Source organism: Haliotis rubra, unplaced genomic scaffold, assembly GCF_003918875.1.
Source record: "Haliotis rubra isolate DU_JTF1 unplaced genomic scaffold, ASM391887v1 Scf1189, whole genome shotgun sequence".
NCBI lineage: Eukaryota > Metazoa > Mollusca > Gastropoda > Lepetellida > Haliotidae > Haliotis > Haliotis rubra.
Genome location: NW_025765102.1, coordinates 159,959 through 184,065, shown reverse-complemented (window position 1 = coordinate 184,065; position 24,107 = coordinate 159,959). Strand labels below are relative to the sequence as shown.

Genomic DNA, 24,107 nt, shown 5'->3' with positions numbered 1-24,107 from the left:
CCTATAATGATGCGACGCGTGCCTGAACTTCAGTGAATAGGTGTACACACTTGAACACTGAATAGCGCTTTATTGTTCAGACAGATGGAATTGTGCGGTGTTTATTTATTCTCGAATACTGTCCGTTAATACACTGGATACCCCAATATTCACATTTTCGTCCCCCACCGTGATATTGCTGGAATACTGGAAAAGGAGACCTCCCGCGACACCCCCCACCCCCACACCCCATCATCATCTTCCATGGCCTCCTATTCACGGTCCTCGAGGACCAAGCTCTCTGTAACCAGGGAATTCTACGAGGGCACAAGAGAGTAAGCCACCGAAAGTGACCAGGGGTCGAGAAGGGCCATGGCGCCCGAATCGACCGACCCGCGGCGCCGAGACCCGAGGAAGAACCTGTGGGAACAGGATTACCGGGGTCCCATAAAAAAACAAGGACATCGATGCCCCCGGAACCGGTGCATGCAAATGTCCCAGAACCGTGACGGTCCTGAACCCGTATGACTAGTGCCGGCAAGAGTGAGTGCGTGAGTTATTATTTAACGTCACATCGGCAATATTTCAGCCATATCGTGACGAGAACACTTGACATTGAAATAGCATATATATAGATAGTACAAAAACTTGCCGACAAAGGACAGTAAAGCAACTAGAGTATCACAGATATATATGTAAAACTAGTTATTGAATCTAAAACATTTTAACTATGGGGGACAACACAATATAAAAATAGGCTATAGATCACCAACAACTGAAGGTAGATCACCATACTAGGAACCATGGGGACTTACATTACTTTTGCTACCTGCATGGACCAGTGCCGGCAAGATGCACTGTACCGGGCCGGAGACCGCATTACAAGTGATGCAGTGTTTGAACTGCAAAACAACTGAACGTAGTGGCTGGTAAGTGCAAATATAACACACAAGTATTATGCAAAAAAACACAGACACACGGGCGATATTAGAATGCTAAACATAGTCAATAATCAGCAAGCTATCGCATTAAACAGGAAAATATGTGAAGTAAAGAACAAATGCTACACTCGAAGTATACATAGTACACGTGTGCAAATACTAAATGAATAATGGCTGAACGTAGCGCGGGTGCCAGTACCCATTGGAGAAACATGACTACCGATATGTCACTAAAATTAGAATAAGACATTCATAAAATATGTTGGTAACGAACTACCATACTAAACCCACCAAGAAGTGGAAGCCCTAAACCAGCTAACAAAAAATGGTAAAGGGAAGGAAAGCCACTAAGTCCGCCATTTTGCAAGACACATGGCTTAAAAACGAGCGTGAGTGAGTGAGTTTAGTTTTACGTCGCACTCAGCAGTATTCCATCTGTATGGCAGCCGTCTGTAAATAGTCGTGTCTGGACCAGACAATCCAGTGATCAACAGCATGAACATCGATCTACGCAGTTGGGAACCGATAACATGTGTCAGCCAAGTCTGACCACCCGATCGAGTTAGTCGCTTGAAAACGGCCGACCAGTCGGCAAATTACAACAAATTATGAATGAAAAAAGAATTAGTACAGTTCTACCTATCGACCGTGCGATAAAGAAAGGTGCTATACATACAGTATTTGCGTCTTTTTCCTTTCAAAGTCGAAGAATTCCTAAGTTCAAATGAACAACTCACACAGACGTCCTTCTCAGTGAACGAAAGCATGAACAGTGAGGTACAAGGTTGACGGTTAGAATTACCTCCTCCTGGCTGTTGGGGCCCACATGGGCCCTGTAGGGGTTGCCGAACAAGACAAAAACGAGTTTTTTGTTTTGTAAATATTTTATTGAATAATATAGTTACAACTGTCATAGGATTTTAAAACCGACATTTGTATGCTTATAAGTACCCAAAGGAGGATCTATTTTGAAAAATAAATACATCAAATATAGGCAACTATCGGTTACACCTACTTGGGCTGTCAGTCTAGATGTGAAGAGGTTGTTATGCGACGATGTGGTATTGGCCATACAACATATACTCACGAATATATATTCAAAGGTGAGGATCCTCCGTTTTGTATCCCTTGTGATGAGAGAATCACAGTCAAGCATGACTGTGTTGAATTTTCCATCACAGGGGATAACGATCTTTTTACTGGAGTTAATTTTCATTTAATTATTGTATAACTGTATACACTGAGGTTTTCTTTGGTATCAAATGGACTGTACCACATTCTTCTGTTTTGTCCAGTTGCAACAGGTAGCACAGAAGGTTGTCAGCATCGTGGCCAAAGCGGCTGCAAGATGGTTTGTGTGTGCAATTTATCATTGCACATACTGACACCGACAGAGACATATATTCCTGATGCTTGCATTTCTAAGATCTCAGTAAGTATGCCAGGGGTTGATTGTGAAACAATGAAGACGTCCGTAATGTCTGGTCTTCTACCTTCGGTCTTGCAGTTTATATCCAAGGATGGTGTTGACCTGTAGTTTATCGTCACACCCGTTATCTTTTTAATTTTGTCCCATATCTTGAAAATATCAATCACATAGTTTACGTGAATAACATATTTTGTGACTAACCTTCAACCTTTATGAATATGCAACTAATCAGGTGCAAATGGTGTATTGCATTATTAAGAAATGAACGAACGACCTTCGAGTTAATGTTATTTGTTCAGGACCATCGCTACAACTATGTTATAGAGACTACATTGATCGTTACTTGTAGGCTCCACACGAGGTATTGGCGAGGTTGTTGTATTGTAGTTTTATGAAGATAACTAACGACTTTCGATTTTGTGAATTATCCATATGAGCGTTAATGTTAATTGTTCGTGACCATCACTACGGGATTTGTCATAGAGACTCATATTGTACGACAGGAATACTCTTTATAAAATTTGGACCGTAACTTGCAGCATTTTGGGTGTTTTTTAGAAGTTGCTGGCGGGAGTTAATACTATTATTAACCATTAACCGGGACTCTAGTTACAGACATACAGAAATATTTATGTATCCACAATTTACATAGCTAACATAAAAGACGTTTAACCTTTTGTCCACATTAATATTGCATAAACTGATACAACTGATATGAAAGCTAAAAGGTCTAATATGCATTATGTACAGTGTAAAGGGCTGTGTCGATAGCCAATATGATAACATATATAAACTGACCGGCAAAATAAAGTATACCAAAAGTTACCATTTCTGATATATATTTGTAGGTAAATTATACACTGAAACGTCGCCCCAACGTAGCAATTTGATTCCTGCAGTGAAATTCACGAATAAAACGTCGAAGTGGTCAATTGTATAAACCATGATTTGGGGCCTCTGTCAGAGTTCCACATGCTCTAAGGGTATAAAAGATAGTGTGCGGACAGGTTACACATGTAGTTTGAAAACGACCACCACAGGTATGCCACGACTCTCAGCAGTTGAATGTGAGAGGGCCATAGGTATGCTCCAATTGGGGTCGACACACGGCAACGTTGCAAGAACCTTCGGCTGCACATGTGACGCCGTCTCTAGACTGCTGCAACGTTACAGGCAGACGGGACAGAGACACAGAACAGACCAAGAAGTGGGAGACCGCGAGTAATAACACCGGCTGAAGACCGGCATTTGAAGACGTTACACCTGACGGTAACGTCATCAGCGTCGAATTCCCTTGATGACAGTGTCAGTCGATATACGGTGACTAGACGTCTTCGTACAGCAGGTATCGGAGCCTACTGACCCTTGAAAGGACAGGTGTTGACCCCTGACCCCAGACGTCACATATTGCGTTGGGCCCGAGTTGTTCGCCGTTGACAGCGATGAGAGGAACAACGTGAACGTTCTACAGTGGACAGCATGCTCTCCAGACATGTCGCCGATCGAGCACATATGGGATGCACTGATAGACGCGTGCGGAAACACCCTAACTCACCACAGAATAGACAGCAACTTGCACAAGCCTTCCATGACGAATGGCGTCGCATACCACGTGACCTTGTCCGAGGTCTGACGTCTTCGGCTAGAAGGTGGCTGCGTGCCTGTATTGACGCAAGATACTAAAGCGATGGTAGTGAACATTTATTGTGTGTAACTCAGTACCTCCTTATCCTCTATGTGTTTGAAAACTGGTGTTCAGGACCCCCAGTGAACTTGCGCATGTCTGACGCCACGTGTTTCTGTAGTATGCGTGTGATTTTTAGGTCAGGTTGAGTAAAGATGTTGTTAACACCACTGTATTGTATCTTTGTGTGTCTTGGTAGTCTGATAATGATAATTACCTCGTCTTGTATACTCTGAAATACACAATGCCATTTAGAAAGTGGTCAAATGTAACATATGTTATGTTTGGGATTACACTTTCTTAGTAAAGTACAGATTCTAGTACTTTTGTTGGGTTGAGTCCCCTCAGGGATTCGAACCCACACCCACAGAGTCAGGCGCCTAATCACCAGCACACAAAGTCAGACGCCGAGACCGCTTAGCGGAAGCCGTGGAACTGGAAGCCGCGGTGGCTAAGCGGTCTAGGCGTCTGACTTTGTGTGCTGGCGATTATGTGCCTGACTCTGAGGGTGTGGTGTGGGTTCAAATCCCGGAGGGGACTTAACCCAACAAAAGTAGTAGAATATGTACTTTAATAAGAAAGTGTAATACCAATTATATGTTACTTGTATACTTTCTTTTGCCGGTCAGTTTATATTGTAAAAATCTGTTTTGATGAGTAGGTGTATGATGATAAGGACTTGATTGGGAACACATTGCTACCGGCGGTTAACCCTCCGCATACTACAGCATTGTGATACCTCGGCCAAGGAAATATAACACATGAAAATATATACATGTCACGTGACTGAGAATAGTTCAGACACAACAATTAACTTATACAATAAACTAAATTACAAGGGAAGGTTTACTTACTTACTTGTGATTAATATAAATATACATCATCCAATGACACTTGTACCTTGTACAACAGTGTTTCAGCTGTTGACATATTACCTGTAGATTCAGTAAGGGCAGTGTCATATGTAGACTTGCTATATTTAGACAAATGTAGAGGGTTCTACCGTGTTTTGACCCACGGAATAGTGTAGAACGATCGGGAAATAGCTATTCAGGAATCATTTGCCTGAGAGTGAAAGATACCGGAAGTGCGTGTCCACCAGCTTGATGAATGTTTACAGGAAATCGATTCACCGTTTGAGCTCGTCTTGAATTTCCTAGAGTTTGGTTTTGGATTGATCGTTTAAATTGACCGATCCTGTAATGTTGTCATTGACCGAAGACCCAGAAATTGGTCGATTGTCAACGTTTTGGCTTTTTGGCTGTTCTATGATCGTAAAGAAATCCGTTACTTGTACCTTCGTGTACTTCAGGACATATCCGCCACTTTTGCCTGGTTTGCGTCCCTCAGTGAATCATAACCAATGAATGAAACAAAGAAATCACTACTGTACAATAATGGATTACTTTCTACAGACATATACGTTCATGCATAGGATGTGTGTCGACAACTGGTGGTTTTAATCATACTTGTTAATAACATTGCAAGTAATTATCCCGAATTTTATAAAGAGTATCAATGTCGTCTCTATAACACACGTCATGGCGATGATCCTGAACAAGTAGCACTCGCTTTCATATAAAAAATTCACCAAATCGAAGGTCGTTCGTTAATTTCTTAAAACTACAATACACTAATTGCACCTGATTATTTTTCATGTTCATAAAGGTTAACGGTTAATCACTGAATGTGATATTAATATAAACTATAGGATTGATATTTTCAAGATAAGGGAAAAATTAAAAAGATAAAGGGTGAGACGATAAACTACAGGTCAACACGATCATTGTATATAAACTGCAAGATCAAAGGTAGTAGACCAGACAATACGGACGTCTTCAATGTTTAAGGCTCTGGTAGATTATAAAAACAACATATCACTTATGAGAGGGACCATGTACCTTGTCATGTTGCATCTGTCGTGTTGTTTCACGGCCACTGTTGGACACAATCAACCCCCTGACATACTTACTGAAATATTAGAAATGCAGGCTGTAGGAATGTATGCCTCTGTGGGTGTCAATATGTGCAATCACAAATGCACACACAGACCATCTTGCAGGAGCTTTGGCTATGATTCTGACAACCTTCTGTGCTACTTGTTGCCACTGGACAAAACAGAAGAATGTGCAAGATTTGTTTACGTACCAAAGGGAAACGCTGAGGCAAGATGTGTATTTTATTTTATTTGTTTGAAAATCTACTTGCCTGAAACTCATTTGTCACTGGAGTGACATCCAATGCTGCAAGGCGTTTACCTGTGTTGGATGATGCATTCTGGGTGCAAGAATGCAACAGGGTATTTTAATGTGCATATTCGGTTCACATGTCTTCAGGATCCGTTTATTATGTTAGGGTTGATATTTCATAATGTTAAGAAGCCTGTAAGTAAATTGACGGAAAGGAAACTCCTCTGGAATGGAACATTTCGTATATCTCTTGAGGGGATCATTTTATATTTCTCTAGAGTGGGTCATACCCTATAGCTCTAGAGTGGGTCATATCCTATACCTCTTGAATGGATCATATCCTATACTTCTTGAGTGAATCATATCTTATGTGTCTTGAGCGGATCATAGTGAATATCACTTGCGTGGATCATATCGTGTATATCATGCAGTTCAACATATCCGGAGGTGAGGTGAGGTGAAATTGGATTTAACGTCGTGCTTGAGAATATTTCGCTCATATAACGACGTGTTTGCTTGTGTATGTGGATGTGAGGCTGCTTGTACTAGCCCAGACTTAAGCTGGTTTTATAGTGCTAGCCCACTGAGATACCATGCCGCAGTGAGGCATGAATACCCCATTCAGACACATTACACTGACTCCGAGCCGACCCATTAATGCAGAGCGCCAGGCAGGGACCAATAAGTACCATATGTGAACGTATTTTGCTTTGACGCGGTCGGGAATCGAACCTGCGACCTTCCGCTCTCCGGGCGGACGCTATAACCAGCAACACATCAGGAACCATAATTTAGAAGTTGTTTGGGTTATAGATATTTAGTTTGTTCTTCATAACCTGGTAGTCATACCAATAACAGTGTCCCTGTATAGATGATTTTGTGTTACGGCATATTTGGGAATAGGACATTCCCACTTAACCCATGCTTTCCTTCAACAAGGTGAGAATGTCCATATCTGCATTCATTGCCAACGTCAACTCAGCGTACATGTAAAACACATTCCTTTAGTGCTGATACATTTTAATGTTTCTATAATGAAAGCAGATTTTACCCAAGTCCATACGATTATAGCATTTTAAAAAGAAATACAACTTTGTGGCAAGATATAGGTTTTAATTCCAATTCTGATTTTTTTCTCCAATTTTCTGCGATATGTGACACCCTTTCGCAATCTCTTAGTTGGAGTTTTTATTAAGTCATTCTAGCCGCTAGTAGCTGTAATATTGCGTATGCTGATGAATACATATTCATTCATCCATGTATTCATTTATAACCAGATATATTATGGAGTTTAGAAGTAAATCGTTTGCCTCAATGTACATGGGGACATTTGGAAACAAAGTGTGTACATGTTTCTATTGGAGAAACTGCATAGTAATGTCTAAATACTTTTGTCACGCTTTTGCATTCCTTTATCAGAGAGAAGAACATCTCAAACCAAATGTAGCATTTGACACATACATTTCTTTTGCTCAACCTAGAGTTACTCCCCGAATACCTTTGTCTGCAGGTTCAAGCTGAATCCTGTTCACAAAAGACCTGCCAAGGTGTGAGATGTCTCAAGACCTTCACTGGAAACGTTGTATGTGTGCCAGGTAAATTCCGCAATGTGCAATACTCAATATTGTATGTATTTTGACACTATTGAGAATACAAGTAGCTGATATTCATCATACAAAGATGTTTTACTGAATAAAGAAGAATAAATCAACTTGCCAATGAATACGATTACCGTATCGATTAACGACCTAAAATTATTCCAATGGCCAAAACAACAGTCAGTGAAGCAGTATACACCAACCCGGGATTGTGGCTTGATGACGAATGAGTTAACTACTGTGGTAATAGATTATGTCGCTCAGTTTAGGTTGAATTAATGTGTGTTCCACAGTATTCAAAGGCTAGAGAATAATCAACCGTTCTTCAATTTTCAATATTAGGAGTGTCGACTTCCAATGACAAAATGCATGTAAAAAGTGAATAAATTATGTGTGCAAGTGCCATCAAATTTTGCAGCATGTTTATTTAGTAAAATAACTTTATGCAATTGTATGTTATGAACAGTTACATTTTTCGTTAGTATATGTAAACACAAATTTCACCAACAATAGTTTATATATCCAGTGTCATAGTGTAAAGAATGCATCAAGATGGCTGTTTCCATGTGGAAGTTACTTAAAGCGACAGTAACTCTAGAAAAGCTTTTTTGGCTTGTTTACAATAGCATACCATTGGAAACACATCAATAAGTAGATCTACACGATGATACAATTTCACAACATTGGTCATTCAAAAACTGAAAGCATGAACATGCAGATCTCACTTCATCCTTTCCATGGCATGCAGTGAACGGAACTGTTTGAAGCACACTGAGGAACTTAACAAGCCAAAGCTGAATTAGATGTGAGCACTGACAAATACTTTTCTCATATTATTGTGTTTTACAGAAAAAGAAAATAAACAACCATCAATGACCCAACCTAACACCAACTTTATGAGAGCCTGTATGGATGGAGTCCAGTGCGGAGTTAAACTACTCTTGTCTGGGGGCCAGGCAGACATCAACACCAGGGACATACTCAGGAGGACACCGGTGATGTTTGCAGCAATGAGAGCGTATAAAGATATGTTTCATTTACTTGTGAGGGAAGGCGCAGATCTGTCCTCAGTGGATCAAGACCAAAACACGATTTTACATACGGCCTGTGAGGGAGGAAACCTCAACATTGTGAAGTACATCCTCAACGAGAATATTGTGGACGTCGACAGTAGAAACTTTGATAACATGACGCCAATAATGAAATCAGCTCTGAATGGGCATGCAGACGTTTTTGATGGACTTGTGGAGAAAGGAGCTGACCTCTTACTTGTGGATCATTATCATAGCACTATCCTACACTTCGCCTCTTTGGGGGGAAGTGTTGACATAGTTGATCGTATCCTTAGAGTCGATCGTGTGAACATAAATAGCACAGACAACCAGCACAGGACGCCGGTGATGATTGCAGCCAGCAAGGGACATAAAGACGTCTTTGACCTACTTGTAAGCAAAGGAGCCGATCTGACCCTGAATGACGACAATGACACTATTCTGTACGCGGCCTGTCAAGGCGGCAATATTGAAATAGTTAAGTATGTTCTTGGTCAAGACGTTTCATATATAAACACCAGGGGGTCTGAAGGGTTCACACCAGTGCTACTGGCTGCATTTAATGGATACTGGGAAGTGTTCCATTTTCTTCTTTTGAAGGAAGCCAGTCTTTCTGTAAGGCCTGATAGCGGTGAAAATATCTTACATGTGGCTTGTATTGGAGGGAATTTGAAAATAGTAAAGTATGTTCTCAAACAGAACACTGAGGATATCAACAGTAGGGGAACGGAAGGAATGACACCGGCAATGCGTGCCGCATGTTGCGGACACAAAGATGTTTTCGACCTTCTTGTGAAGAAAGGAGCTGATCTGTCACTGGTGGACAGTAATGAGAACAACATTCTCCACATGGCATGTGCAGGGGGTAATAAAGAACTCATTAAATATGTCATCGCAAAGGACATTGTGGACATCAACAGTCGGTCAAAGCAAGGGACAACACCAGTAATAGGAGCTGCTTTAATTGGATACAAAGAATTGTTACATCTGCTAAGCATTAACGGAGCCGATATGGCCACAACGGATGAAACTGGTTCTAGCATTCTACATTTGGCGCTTTTGCAACATGAAGGTGAGACTGCAAGATATATCATTACTCAGGACTTTGTCAACATCAACGACACAAATTACCAAGGAATGACGCCAGTCTTACTTGCTGTAGTGAACGGATATGCAGATGTCTTTGCTTTACTAGTGAGAAAAGGAGCTAGTCTGTCAAGTGTAGATGCCTCTGGTGATAACATTCTTCAGAATGCTTGTGATGGAGGAAATGCGGACATAGTGAAGTATCTTTTGACGGTTAAGGACATTGTGCATGATATTAACCGAAAAGGAAAAGCTGGCTTGACACCAGTGATGGTTGCAGCACGTTCAGGAAACAAAGGAGTGTTCGACCTCCTCGTGAAGAACGGTGCCGAATTGACACAAGTGGATGATGACGGCAACACTATCCTTCATTTGGCCTGTACCGCCAACGTCCAGATAGTGAAATACCTCCTGTCCCATAACACTGTGGACATCAACACGAGGGGGGCATATGGTAGGACGCCACTTCTGACGACAGCACGTAGTGGGAATAGACTTGCATTTGATGAACTTTTGAAGAAAGGAGCTGATACGTCAATGAAAGATAATGAAGACAACAACATCCTTCATTTGGCAACTGAGCAAGGGTATGTTGTTATTGTAAGATATATCCTTTCACAAGCGATTGTAGATTTGAGTGCCAAAAACAAACATGGATCAAAGGCAGCTGAATTAGCAAACGTAAACCTGTATCCTGCACTTAAAGGTGTTTTTGAGAGGTATTGAAAAATCACCAATACTTTGCTCTCTGGTAGCCTTAGATGAGTTTGTGAAAATTCCACAATTGTAAACAAACTGGTCAAAATATCTTGACTTTGAGTGTCCTTGTATGGAACATAGGGCACATCCGCCAATGTCTTTACTCAACATTCATCATAATATTTGTCTTAAGCTATGACAACGTGCGACAGTTGAATTAACTTCCCATGAGTTACAATGAACGGTTGCAAAATGCAGCCGCCAGAAATTTTAACCCACTCTCGCAAGACTCACCACATCACTTTTATGTTATACCACCTATATATTGGCATCATGTGAACACAGGTAAACCTTCAAGCTTCTCTGATACGGCTTTACGGGTTACGGGACAAACACCATCTCATCCTTTCGACCTCCATCATGAACTTTCTACTCACAACATGTATGTTTAAACCTATTTCCACACAAATGATCTCTTACTTGAGCATCAATCTGCATATATATGTAAAGCAGTTTTAATAAAGAAGTTGACAATCCATAACATTTGTTCCTTTTCATCCTACCAGCTTATGGCCACTGGTAGTATCCACATGTGCGGACGTCAGAAAACCACAACATCCAAACGCAATCTCGTTTTCCTGTTACCACAATCGTGTTTTCCTGATTCTACGATCTCTACGAACTCGTTTTACTGTTGCTGTGATCCTGTTTTTCTGTTGCTAGGATCTTCAGTACCAACGAGATGCGTCACGTCGTAATGTCACGACACCACGTAACAGTTTACATCCAGATCATCCCTTTATATTGCTATCTAGTCGTAAAAATCCGGGTCAAAATTGATCTTCAGTAATCCATTCTTTTCGTAAGAGGTCAGGATCGCTGACTGCGTTGACAGGTGTAGACGTATCCTAGTTGCGTAGATCAATGCTCATGCTGTTGATCAGTGGATTGTCTGATCCAGTCTTAATTATTTACAGACCGCCGCCATATAGCTGGAATATTGCTAAGGGTGGCGTCGTAAAACAAAACTCACTTCATTACTATCTTAAGTAAGCACGGTGTGGTGGGCTGGTTTGTTTGTTATTTGTTTATACTATTTGGGTGTATTCTAATACCATGATGTCGCTGTATGTACTTTGTCTAACTGTAAAGGATCCAATACAATGAAATTGTTTACATGCTAATAAGTGAACCTTCTTCAAACATTCATACTGCTGAAGTCTCCAAGTACCTTCAAGCCACGTAATATGATTGCGCTTAAAGAGCTTAAACAATATGTTAGTTCACATGGTTCCATCTTTGTGTTGAAAACATACATTATAACAATACAAGTTTTCTGTGCACGCAGTGATAAAACCAGATTCTTCAGTATGAACAATGATCAACAGCACTGACTAACTGGCTATTAAATGACCATATTCCCTTTAATTTAGCGCCAAGGGACCCCCGTTCCTACAGATCACAATTATAATTTGTGCTAGGCTCACTGATAATGTCCATTCCTTTGTGTATGTATTTAGAATATTTAGTTGTCCGTGAAGACTAACAGCAGTATTTGACACTAAAATGGTATCATCTGCAAAAGTTAACATCAAAAGTTCTACTAGGTCTGGAAACAATTGGATATCATGTGTACCATTTTAAGCTCTTTCAATATATACTAGCCACATAAAGAAACTGTGAATTGTCAAAATATTATCCCAGTTGATAAGTACGATAACAATGTCAAAGGTACATATAAACTTTAATGGAGGGATCATGAGACCATAACAAGTCGGGAGAATTTCAATTGACGGCGTAGACGTCGATCCATCTCGTCCCCAACATGCTCTATCGGGGAGAGATCCGGTGAATTTGCAGGCCAAGGCAGTAAGTCAACGTTGTGGTGTTGCAAGAAATCCATAGCAACCCTTGCCGTATGAGGGCGGGCATTGTCCTGTTGGAATGTTAACCCAGGGCCATGACGTTGCAGAAAAGGAATTGCCACAGGTCTAAGAATCTGATCCTTGTAGCCCACACCAGTTAAGTTGCCCTAAACAATCACCAAAAGAGTTCTTTGGCGTGCTGTTATTTCACCCCAAATCATCACGGAACCACCTCCAAAGCGATTCCTCTCCAAGACACAGGCCTGTGCATAACGTTCTTCCACGCGTCTATACGCACGTTACGTCCATCACTATGGGAAATGTTAAACCTGGACTCATCTGTAAAAACAACATTTCTCCACCAAAACAAGGGTCTGCGGACATGATTTCGGCACCACATTCGGCGAGCTTGTCGATTACGTTGTGTCAGGATAGGCCGTATGGCGGGACGTCGTGGTCTGATCCCGTGATGACGTAAATGTTGTCGAACTGTGTTGCGGTGGATATGGCGAAGTCCTGGAATGGTTCGGGCAGTCATCACCGCAGTCTGAAACCTGTGGCGAAGATGGGTCACCCTTATCCATATGTCCTGTCTTGGCGTTGTTACACGTGGAAGTCCAGAACGTGGCCGATCGATGACGTCATTTGTGTTCTGGTAGCGTCACAATGGCCTCATGACGTAGTGCAGACGTGAGCCTTGGCATGCTATGCGTTTCAATAGCCGTTTAATTTTATGAACGATCACAAGGGCAGGGGTTGAGCTTTCCAAAGTGACAGTATTGTGTGGCATTCATTTGCTCTGTTTCTCTTTCCCGGAATGCACGTACAACAACGTATTGCACATCTCAAGGACGAACCCACTGACGTCACGGAACGTGGCACGTGCATGCATGTTGGATACATGTCACTAATCTCTGAGTTTAAATCCTTATGTGTCTACACAGGTTTGATAAATTTAGATTTTAAATTTTTGTATGCACAGTTTCTTTATGTGCCTAGTATATAATTCATTTATGAAAAATGAAAATGAGATAGGACTAAAAGTACAGCCTTGTCTTAAACATAAAGGACAACCATGTTCCATATCTTCATGAGACACAATGTTGCTGCGAGTGGCATGTACTTGGTTCAAATGCACGCCATACTATACACATAAGCAGTTATCCATCTTGTGCAGCATTGGGAGGCGACAGAAAACAATTAAGTATTTACTCTCATCTTGCCAGAAATTCCACTGTTCCTGTTTGAAGTTAAGATATTTTTTCCTTTACAAATGCTAAGCATTATGAATGTGATTGAATATTCTGAATGACGAGAGGTAATAATAACTGATATTTCACATTCATATCTTGTACACACGAGTGAGCTATTTTTACCCTTAAAATGTGTTTTTCTAATAGACCTAACCTTTGACTTACCATCATATGTCAGAATTTGCTCAATCCTCATATGAAATGTTCTACTTCACGATTCAGTTATGGGGAATAAGCTGAAAACGTAGTGGTTATCACTATTATTTAGCTATGGTGGGCAAAAGTGATACCAGCTGCTGAAGGGCTTTCAAAGAGGCCGGTTAGCACCAAATATAGGCATGTTGTGGGCAGAGGTAGTGTCTCTTATAGTTCAACGGGGGACTTCTGGGACTGACGTTGCGTTCATTGGTCAGGTCACGTGACTGTTTATACAGCAGTTTCGGAACAATAGTGCTAACGTTCAATACAGAGATATAACATTTTACACTCAACTACAAGTAGTGATTGCTTCGAAGAGGTCAAGTGTTTGAGAATGCCAGTTCAAGCGCATTGGCTTTGTTTTATCATGATCCCAATCGCAATGTACAAGACTGAGTTTATCAAGGAGATGGCTGGTTTCAGAAAATGTACACCAGAAGATCAATGTGACACTCATGTTGCTGAACTGGAACCATATGGGATACTACAGACCTTGACTAAATCTTTGCAGCTTGCTAGTTGCAGTCATGTCAGATTCAGTTCCAAGACGCTGGTTGCCAGGATCGGCATGGCATCAAATAATGGTTCATCTACTAAACGTAAGACTTCGAAACCCGATGAAGACTGGATTTGCCGAAAAAAAAGCAAGTTTTGTAAGAATATAAAACTGTCTGTTTCAAAGTAAAGCAAACAGTAGAATGTCGCCAATGTTGTTGTCTGAACCCTGGACCTGTATGCTGGCGGTCCCTTTGTCTGACACGCACATATTTGCAGTGCAGAACCTGATCTATCACATGTAAAGTTAAAATAACATTTCTCTTCCCTAATTTCGGTGTAGGTCACACAACTGTTTTGTTGTGAATATCAGATTATTTTATTTCGTATAAAGGAGAACTAATCCAATGGAAATTGTCCTTAACAGATCATTTCAAAAAAACCTTTCCTGTCTTGAAAAACATCACCGATCGAGTAGACAATTTGACATCATCGCATGCTGATGACCTCTCCATATATGTCCTCTCAGCCCACATAGGTGTTTTGATGATAAGTTTATGTTCCCTGTGAAGTATCAGACGTGGTGTCACAGACCTTTTGAGTGTTGGCTTAGCAGCAGAATCGGCCATTGTGTTTCCAAAATGGCTTGGGTAACCATAAAAGAAAATGTCATATTGGCCAGTAGGAATATCACTTTGCAATTCGAAAATTCCGATTAAAAGTGGGACGAGCACTGCAAAGCTTGAGAATGCTGCTTCCAGCTACCTGGCGTCGACTCCCTGCCCAGTTCATTTTTCGTTTTAAGTTCGAGAAATGTCGCAACATGTCACGTTATCTCCTCTCCAACACGCACGCACACATTGCACGACCACTTTCAAACAACTAATGCCTACAACTCATGTGTGACTGGATATGTAAGTTGTGATCTGCAGTGGTTTTCACTCAGTTATGTTCATTTTATCAACATTTAGTGTATTGTATCATATTATTAACATTCAGGTATATTCTAAATTGGAAAGTTGAACCAGCTCTGATGTAGTATTGTCGGATACTTTTGTTCCTTTTGGCTGGACATAACTGAGGAAACATATTTAAACTTCACTGATCACTGTCACGATTTCTGATCATTGCTTCGAGACTTTCACATCATCTTGTAGGACATGTAGAAACAGAGATTATAGAAGTATTTATAATCACTTCATCAATAAAACGATCACATTATAACTTGAAACATAAAGAGTTGCGTTCAGTTGATTTGAGTTATACGTCTCATAGTCATTATTTCAGCAATATAGCCATGAGACCAAATGTGCACACATACACATTTTAAGTACAAAGTTTAAATAAGCTTCTTAAAACACATATTTGACCACTACATTTTTATCCACAACGAAGAACATGTCAAAGTACCGAATTTAAAAAAAACCCAAAACAAGCAATTTGTCTCAAACGTTACAGAGTTACAATTTGGAAGAGGCCATATGGTTACCACCGCAGTGTGTGCACTTCACTTCCTTAGTACAGTCGTTGCCATCATGATTGTCACCACAGCGGTAACAAACAGCAGAGGAACGACAGGACTTGGATCCATGTCCAAACTTTTGGAAGTTGTAGCACCGGAGTGGATTGGGGACATACACCTCCACACCAATGCTACAATAACCAGCTCTAATCGAGTCAGGAATGTTTGCTCGCGCGAACGTGAAGAGATAGGTGTTCGTTGGTTGAACAACACCGTCCTTTTTGAAGTTGAATCGTTTTACCGCTGTGACGGATTGCTGAGACAGTTCCTTGACAATTTGTTCATCAGTCATGTCAGACAGGCATCGAGCTCTGTCCCGTACAATGCCTCTACACGAGTTAAGTGCTTTGTGTGCTGAGACAGCGACCTTGATATTGACAAATTCTTGTATTTTGAGGAGATTTAGTGATTGTTGTTTCCGGGTACATTCTATCAGGAGAGAGCCAGATCGAAGCTTTGTAACATTGGCAACCTCTCCGCAGATACCAGCGATACCTTTGGAGATTGCAAAAGGGTTCAAAACTACTGATAACATTTGTATTTCCTTTATATTATTAAACATTAACACTTTTGAGATGTTTATAGGTCATATACTTCCATTTGAGTGACTTTTAAACCATATAAATAAAAAATATAGATTATCCTTACAACGAGTGCCGGTACCAAACAAACCAGAATGGCGGACGCCGCTGCAGACGCTTATTCTCGAGTTCCAAACTTTGGAGCGAAGTCTTCATCCACAATACGAAAACCATTCTGATATATATATATATATATATATATATATATATATATATATATATATATATATATATATATATATATATCACTATTGCAGGAAAGTCCTATCAGTTTCGCTACAGTGGTTGTCAATAGGAGATGTTCAAAGACGCACAGACATAATTACAGACCTTGATGTATTATATCTGGGGTACCTAGATTTCTAGATGACTCGTTCCCCACATGTTGTTCCCATTTCTGGTGTACCCCGCCGTGATATTACAGGGGCGGTGGGGCTGAGCCTAGATGGTTAAAGCGTTGGCTCGTCACCACCTCAATTGCAGAAGACCCGTGAAGATTCGATTCCCTAACATCGGGTGGTCAGGCTCACTGGGGTTAACTCATGACAATGTGTGAAGCCACATTTGGTCCATATTGACGAGTTTTGACCCAGCTGAGTTGTCGGGCATGGGATCAAGACTTTACTATTTACAGACCAGATGAGGGTGAATGGATGCATATTTACTTTTGGTGGTGCTTATTTTGCCCCTGACTGGTGAAGATCCGGGTTAGAATTTGTCTTCAGCATCCCATGATTCTTGATGTTCGTTGACTTGGTTGACACATGTCATCGTATCTCTTTTGCGTAGATGGATGCTCGTGTTGTTTATCACTGGACTGTCTGGTCCAGACTGGATTATTTACAGTCCGCCTCCATATAACGGGAATATTGCCGAACGCGGCGTTAAACAATAAACAAACCAAGTCATATCTTACGTTTGAAATAATAACAATAATAAATAGTTTGAAATTTACCACAGACGATGAATATTTAAATGATTAAGCTTGCTCTGTTCTTCTGTGTGAGATTCATTACAGTATCCATAAATTCCCTCCAGACCTACAAGAACTAGTACAAAGGAGAGGAAGAATGCGGACACAGCCACAATGTAATATGAAACCATCCGACATGACAGAACAAGGTAATTTCTTTCAATTGAGATTATATGTCTGTCTGAAAATTCCCACCTGCAAACATCTGAGTGAATACGCCTCAGTGGTATGTAACATATACATGATCTTACGTGAAGTTATTGATTTTTCCATCACAATTTTCCATTAAATGTCTACCTATATCTATTAGCATAGTCACGATATAGCTGCAATATTGGTAAACTTGGTAGACAACACCTTTGGCGGAAGCGGTTAAAATCCGCCGACAGAAGCCCTCAATCAACACAGACCAATATATAATCTTTTATTCTTCCACAATGGAGTGTACAGAAAGTAAACACAACAGTTATGCAGTTGTTTCAGGATTTTGACAGGATTTTGACTTTCATGCATATTGAAGCAGATATCAAGGTTTCTTGACAACGGTACAAGAATCTGTATCGAAACGTCGCACTCACGAAAATAAAGAAGTTGTTATCCATAAAACTTGTTATATATTGTACGTCTCAACTTCTAAAATGCCACTCAAACAAGTTTCTTGATCAGTCAAACGCTAAAGTTACAATGAGTCACTGGAACATAGCTTTGTACACTATGGTGATGTATTTTATGCACAGAAAACTCAATCAAGTCCTTTGGTCAGGGGAAAGTCAGTTGTACATTACAACAAGCACGTTGTAAGTTCAGTTGGGTTGATTTAATGAAGTTTCACACTGAATTCAATTGGCCCAACATTGACCAGGCCTATCCACAGTTCGTCCCTCGTTGCACCTGTGTATCCACACACAACTACGGCGTGAGTCAGGAAGTCATTATACATCAACCCACACGATGACACAGTCCTGCTTCACATAGGTCTCTCACTATAGCGCAGGCTTTGATGACAAAGTTAGCTTGCCATCTGAGTGATGCGGCCAGCAATGACACCGTCCATGCAGGATGGACTTCCAGCTGGTGATGTATCCTCTGGCACTTGTGAAGATCAAGGCCATTTGCAAACCGACTGCTCCATTGTGCCATATGATACTCCTGAATGATGTCTTTACTATTCTCCTCCATTTTGAACGCCCTAAGAAGGACCCTGATTGTAGGAAGTTTTCCAGGTGACAATAAGGTAGGTACTTCTTGAGCACCATGACAAGCACATATGCCAACAATTACGAAGAGACGTTGTGTAAGTAGAACATCAGCCGGCATATGTGAGGCAGATATCTATGGTCTATATTCAAGAGATCACCCAGGAAACACAACTTCCGCTGATCTGCAACTGCCTCCAGAGGCAAACTCCAAGGAGCCCAAGACAGCTATCAGTGCGAGTGGTACGAGGCACGTCCTGCATTAATTTTATGACGTGCCTGTAAGATCTCTCCAGCATCAAGATCTCAAATTTAGACAGGTTAGTCCACAGTTCCGACCCACGTTGAGAAGAAACACACGGTTAACAACTGTCAGACTGATGATTAGGTTTGTAAACCGTGGGTGAAACCCACGAGCTGTCACACACCCGACCGCAAGGATATGGCAGCTTTATGCTTGACATGTTGCTTGACATGTTGCTTGTCAAGACTATTCCAACATTGCGGAGATGAAGATTGTTGGTCATACAAGCTGACTTCAACCTGCTTCATCTGTTGACATCTCGGTCGGTTTGGAAAAGTCACAATTTCACTCTTGAATGACGAGAGCACGTAGTTGTTACTGCATCCTCTTCATCTCTCTAAGGTCAGAGAGCCACGATGAAACGAGTGATACATCATCTGACCGAGTGGGAGAACACACACTTAAGTCCATCACGACAGCACCAAGATTGTACTCAGAGAGCAGGGAGTTTATGTACAGCAGGTACAACTTCCCTGACAGCACACCACCTTGTCTGATACCCTGCATCATGGCAACAGGCCTACAACATATTGAGTGAAGGAAAACACGACACATCAATCTCGTGTACGTATCGTCAAGAACAGTCCACGAGGAGCCTTTGATTCCACACTAGAATAACTTGTATTTCAAACCACTTTGCCATACTGTGTCGGAGGCCTTTGATGTATCCAGGAGCACAGCATGGGTATCCTTCTATCACTCGTGGTAATTGCGTATCGTCTCGTGCAAGTTGAAGGATGTGTGAAGGGCAGATAACTGAGATTGATATGTCATTTGTTGTGGGTCAGGAAAGGTATCAGTTTAATGTATTCCGTCCAGTCGAGACAGGAGCACCATCTCAAACACTTTGGACAGTGATATGCCACAGTAAGAGTTCGGGTCTTTCTTTGATTTATTACCACCTTTGTACAGAGGCAGCAGCTCTCGTGCCAAGCTGTCGGGATATGTCCAGATTCAAGAATGATGTTGTAGAGGGTTGCCAAGTGAAACATCAAAGTTCTGTCACCTACTACTTTAGGTGCTCGAAAACGATCATGTCAGCACCACCAGCCTTGTTAGTATTCAGCTTGTCACAGCACTCAGTGATTTCCACCTCTGTGAACTTTATTGGCTGTGAATCAAAGCGTAGATGAGTTTTATTTTAAAAACATATACTTTCATCGCATTCAGGTGTCATAGCACCAAATCCAAAAGCAAGCGATTCGTTATTCACATTACATTGTTACAATTTATGATTCACGTCAACTTCCCCCAGGTAGTTAACAATCATATGCCCGCTCACACGGGAAAACAGATCTTCCAAATTCCTCGCATCACAAAGTGAATCCCTTGCAGTCGAAAAGTCCACACAGTCAAGCAGAACATGCTTGATAGTGAACACTTCATCGCAAGAGACACACATCGGAGGTCCATCCCATCCGTTTTCAGCAGATAGTCATGAGTAAACCGACTAGAGTGGTGGGGTAGCCCAGTAGTTAAAGCGTTCGCTCGTCACGCTGAAAGTCCGGGTTCGATTCCCCACATTATACAATATGTGAGGCCCATTTCCAGTGTCCCCCGCCATGATATTGCTGGAATATTGCTAAAAGCGGCGTAAAAACTCACTTGAATATGTTTTTGAGGTACATAATCAGAGTTAAATATGTAACTGTCGCCCATCATCTAAAGGACAATGTTGCGTCTGGTGATCATACCCTGCCAAGAGCGAGTGAGTGAGTGAGTTTGCCATATCATGACTATCAAAGTTGTATATCATTAAAAGTAATATAAATGGACAATCGCAGATTAAGATGTAAAGCTGGCATGTTAGCATAACACAATAATTTTACACGCAGCAATACAATGTAGAAATGGACACCAACAACTGAAGGTAGATCACCATTCTAAAGATCATGGACACTTTTGCTACCTGCATGTAGTGAGTGAATTCAGAGTTAAATATGTAACTGTCGCCCATCATCTAAAGGACAGTGTTGCGTCTGGTGATCATACCCTGCCAAGAGCGAGTGAGTGAGTGAGTTTGCCATATCATGACTATGAAAGTTGTATATCATTAAAAGTAATATAAATGGACGATCACAGATTAAGATGTAAAACTGGCATGTTAGCATAACACACTAATTTTACACGCAGCAATACAATGTAGAAATGGACACCAACAACTGAAAGTAGATCACCATTCTAAGGATCATGGGCACTTTTGCTACCTGCATGTAGTGAGTGAATTAAGGTTTATATGTTTATAAATTCATGATAAATACACCAATAGGAAAAGCCAACAAGGATATCACAGTATCAATGATTAAAACGTGCATCTATCTATAAAATAGGATTTCAAATACAGTATCACCAAAAACTAGAGGCAGGCTCGCCATACTAAGTACAAAGGGAACTTTTGCTACCAGCATGGACCCTAGTTGGATCTACACCATCTCTTCGTGTTAGCGTTTTGGAGGAAGTTAGCCACGAATTAAATGAACATATATTTTACGATTAAAAGTGAGTGAGTTTAGTTTTTCGGCGATTTTAGCAATATTCCAGCCATATCACGGCCGGGACACCAGAAATGAACATTGTGCCTATGTTGGAATCGAACCCGAGTCTTCGGTGTGACAAGCGAACGCTTTAACAACTAGTCTACCCCACCGCCCCTACGATTAAAACTACGAATTAAGTGTAATTTGGACTTTAGGAAAGTATTTCACACAAACCAGTCCATGCTGAATCCCAACATCTGGGAGAATGGTTGCCGACGATAAAACGTTTGAAAAAAGAAACGTTCAACAAAAACATAACGTTACACTGATGTGTGTAGTGAATCGCTAAAATTCACCCTACATGAAATGCACGTTCATCATGAAATTGTGCTTCAACCTGAGCTGAGGCCTATGACTGTTGGCTTTAAAATGCCACATCAATGTTACTTCACATACATTGCTTTAAGCCACTATAGACGACAAGAGAATGAAAAGACTGTCCGAACTTCAACACAACACCATCGGCCGTTTACAAAGATTGGCATCGCAGCATGATGTGGCAAAGCACTTTAGCGAGTCATTCAGACCATCTCAAACCTACGGACCCGATACAACAATACTGCGAGTATTAATTTCAGACCCAGGTCAGGTCGACCTTGAGTTACCACCGCCGCCGAGGAACGCCACATCCCGTTGAGACATCATCCTTCAAACACCACGGCCGCATCATCCACAACAATCCTAATCCCTGGCCGAATCGCCGACCAGACAGTGCGCAATTGGCTATAGGAAGCCAGACTTTTTGCAAGAAGACCAGTTCAACGTCACGTCGTTTCCTTCATCAACGTCAACGGTCGATCTTTGGAGCATGAGTGAGTGAGTGGGTGAGTTAATATTTAACGTCACATCGGCAATATTGCAGCCATATCGTGACGAAAACAAGCCATACAATAAAAAGTAGAAACATTTTGAAGATTATAACCTGTCGACGATGGACAGTAAAAAGACTAGAACATCACAGTTATAAATATAAAACTAGCGCAAAGTTAAAATATTCCAATTAAAGAAGACAATACAATATAAAATACGGGCTATAGATCGCCAACAACCGAAGGTAGATCACCATACTAAAGCCCATGGGGCGTTGATGCTCAGATTTAGCCATACATTAAAAACACAAAAATACTACGATTAAAAACCTGGTACACTTAAATTGACTTGAAATGTTTTGGGACTTACGTAACCTCTCAGGAGGACAATACTTTTACGCTACTTCAACCCCCTTTGAGGGTACAGCCACTTACAATCGCAGTTACTAATTCAAACTACCAATAATAAAATATATATCTATTTACAAATCACTTAACAAGTCTAATTCCTTTAAAAATGCAATAATTAAATGAGAACTGACATTATTAAAAAGATCCTTCATAGTGTTTACTTTGATATAGTTATCCCTTGTGATGGAATATTCAATGCAGTCAAGCAAGACATGCTTGACCGTGATTCTTTCATCACAAGGGATGCAAAACGGAGGATCTTCGCCTTTCAATAAATATTCATGAGTATATCTAGTATGGCCAATGCGACATCGCCGCATAATGACCTCTTCAAATCTGGACTGACAACCCAAGTAGGTGTAACCAATGTAGGGTTTATTGCATGTAATTTATTAATACCTACTTGGGTGTCCCACTTCTTCTTCATTAGATCACGGATGTAAGTTCTAATGCTAGATTTGTAATCAGAGTATGTGATAAGAAGTGGTGTCACAGACTTGTTGAGTGCTGCCTTAGCAGCAAGATCAGCCATGGTGTTCCCAGAAATGCCAGCGTGGCTGGGCAACCAACAAAAGACGATGTCGCATTAGCCAGTAGCAAGTTCATTGTACAATTCAATAATTTCTAACAAAAGTGGATGGTTGCAAGAAATATTTTTAATAGCCTGAAGACACGAAAGAGAATCGGAAAAGATGATATATTGTTTATATTTATGGTGTTTATTAATATATTTAAGAGCTGTTAGTATTGCGTTTGCTTCTGCTGTGAACTGTCATTGGGTAATCTGGAAGATATTGTTTTCGACCCAATGACAGTGGCACAAGCAACCGCGCCACCATCCTTGGACCCATCTGTAAATAAGGATTTATATGTATTATATTTACATTTTGTTCTTTTTAATTGATTATATTCTTGTTTATATTGTAATTCATTAGTTTCTGCTTTCTTAAACTTAGTCAACCTGTGGTCTAACCAATTGCCAAGGAGGAGAAGAAAGAAGACGGGAAGGAGATATATTTCCAGCTCAATGCCGGCAGCAGTAATGAATGGCTTAATCCTGAGCACAAGAGGCGGAACAAGAGAAGATTTCTTGTTGTACAAAACCTCACAAAGAGGATTAAAGATGCAGTGAAACGCAGGATTAGACTCGTTAGAATATAGTTTGGTAATATACTGTAATGATAATTTTATACGGCGTTGGGTAAGAGATGGTTCATCTGCCTCGACGTAGAGACTGTCAACTGGAGAAGTTCTGAATGACCCAAGACAAAGTCTTAGGCCTTGATGGTGGACAGAATCTAATAGT

General features: G+C 40.9%; 1 protein-coding gene across 1 annotated transcript; it reads left to right on the top strand.

Annotated features, from left to right (window-relative positions):
- The first annotated feature begins 351 nt into the window (after positions 1 to 351).
- LOC124260401 (putative ankyrin repeat protein RF_0381) lies at positions 352 to 19,006 on the top strand. The gene is made up of 4 exons (XM_046694707.1): positions 352 to 501; positions 7,733 to 7,817; positions 8,670 to 10,545; positions 18,895 to 19,006. The coding sequence occupies exons 1-4, from the start codon at positions 352 to 354 to the stop codon at positions 19,004 to 19,006; spliced, it is 2,223 nt and encodes a 740-aa protein (XP_046550663.1).
- Positions 19,007 to 24,107: the final 5,101 nt, after the last annotated feature.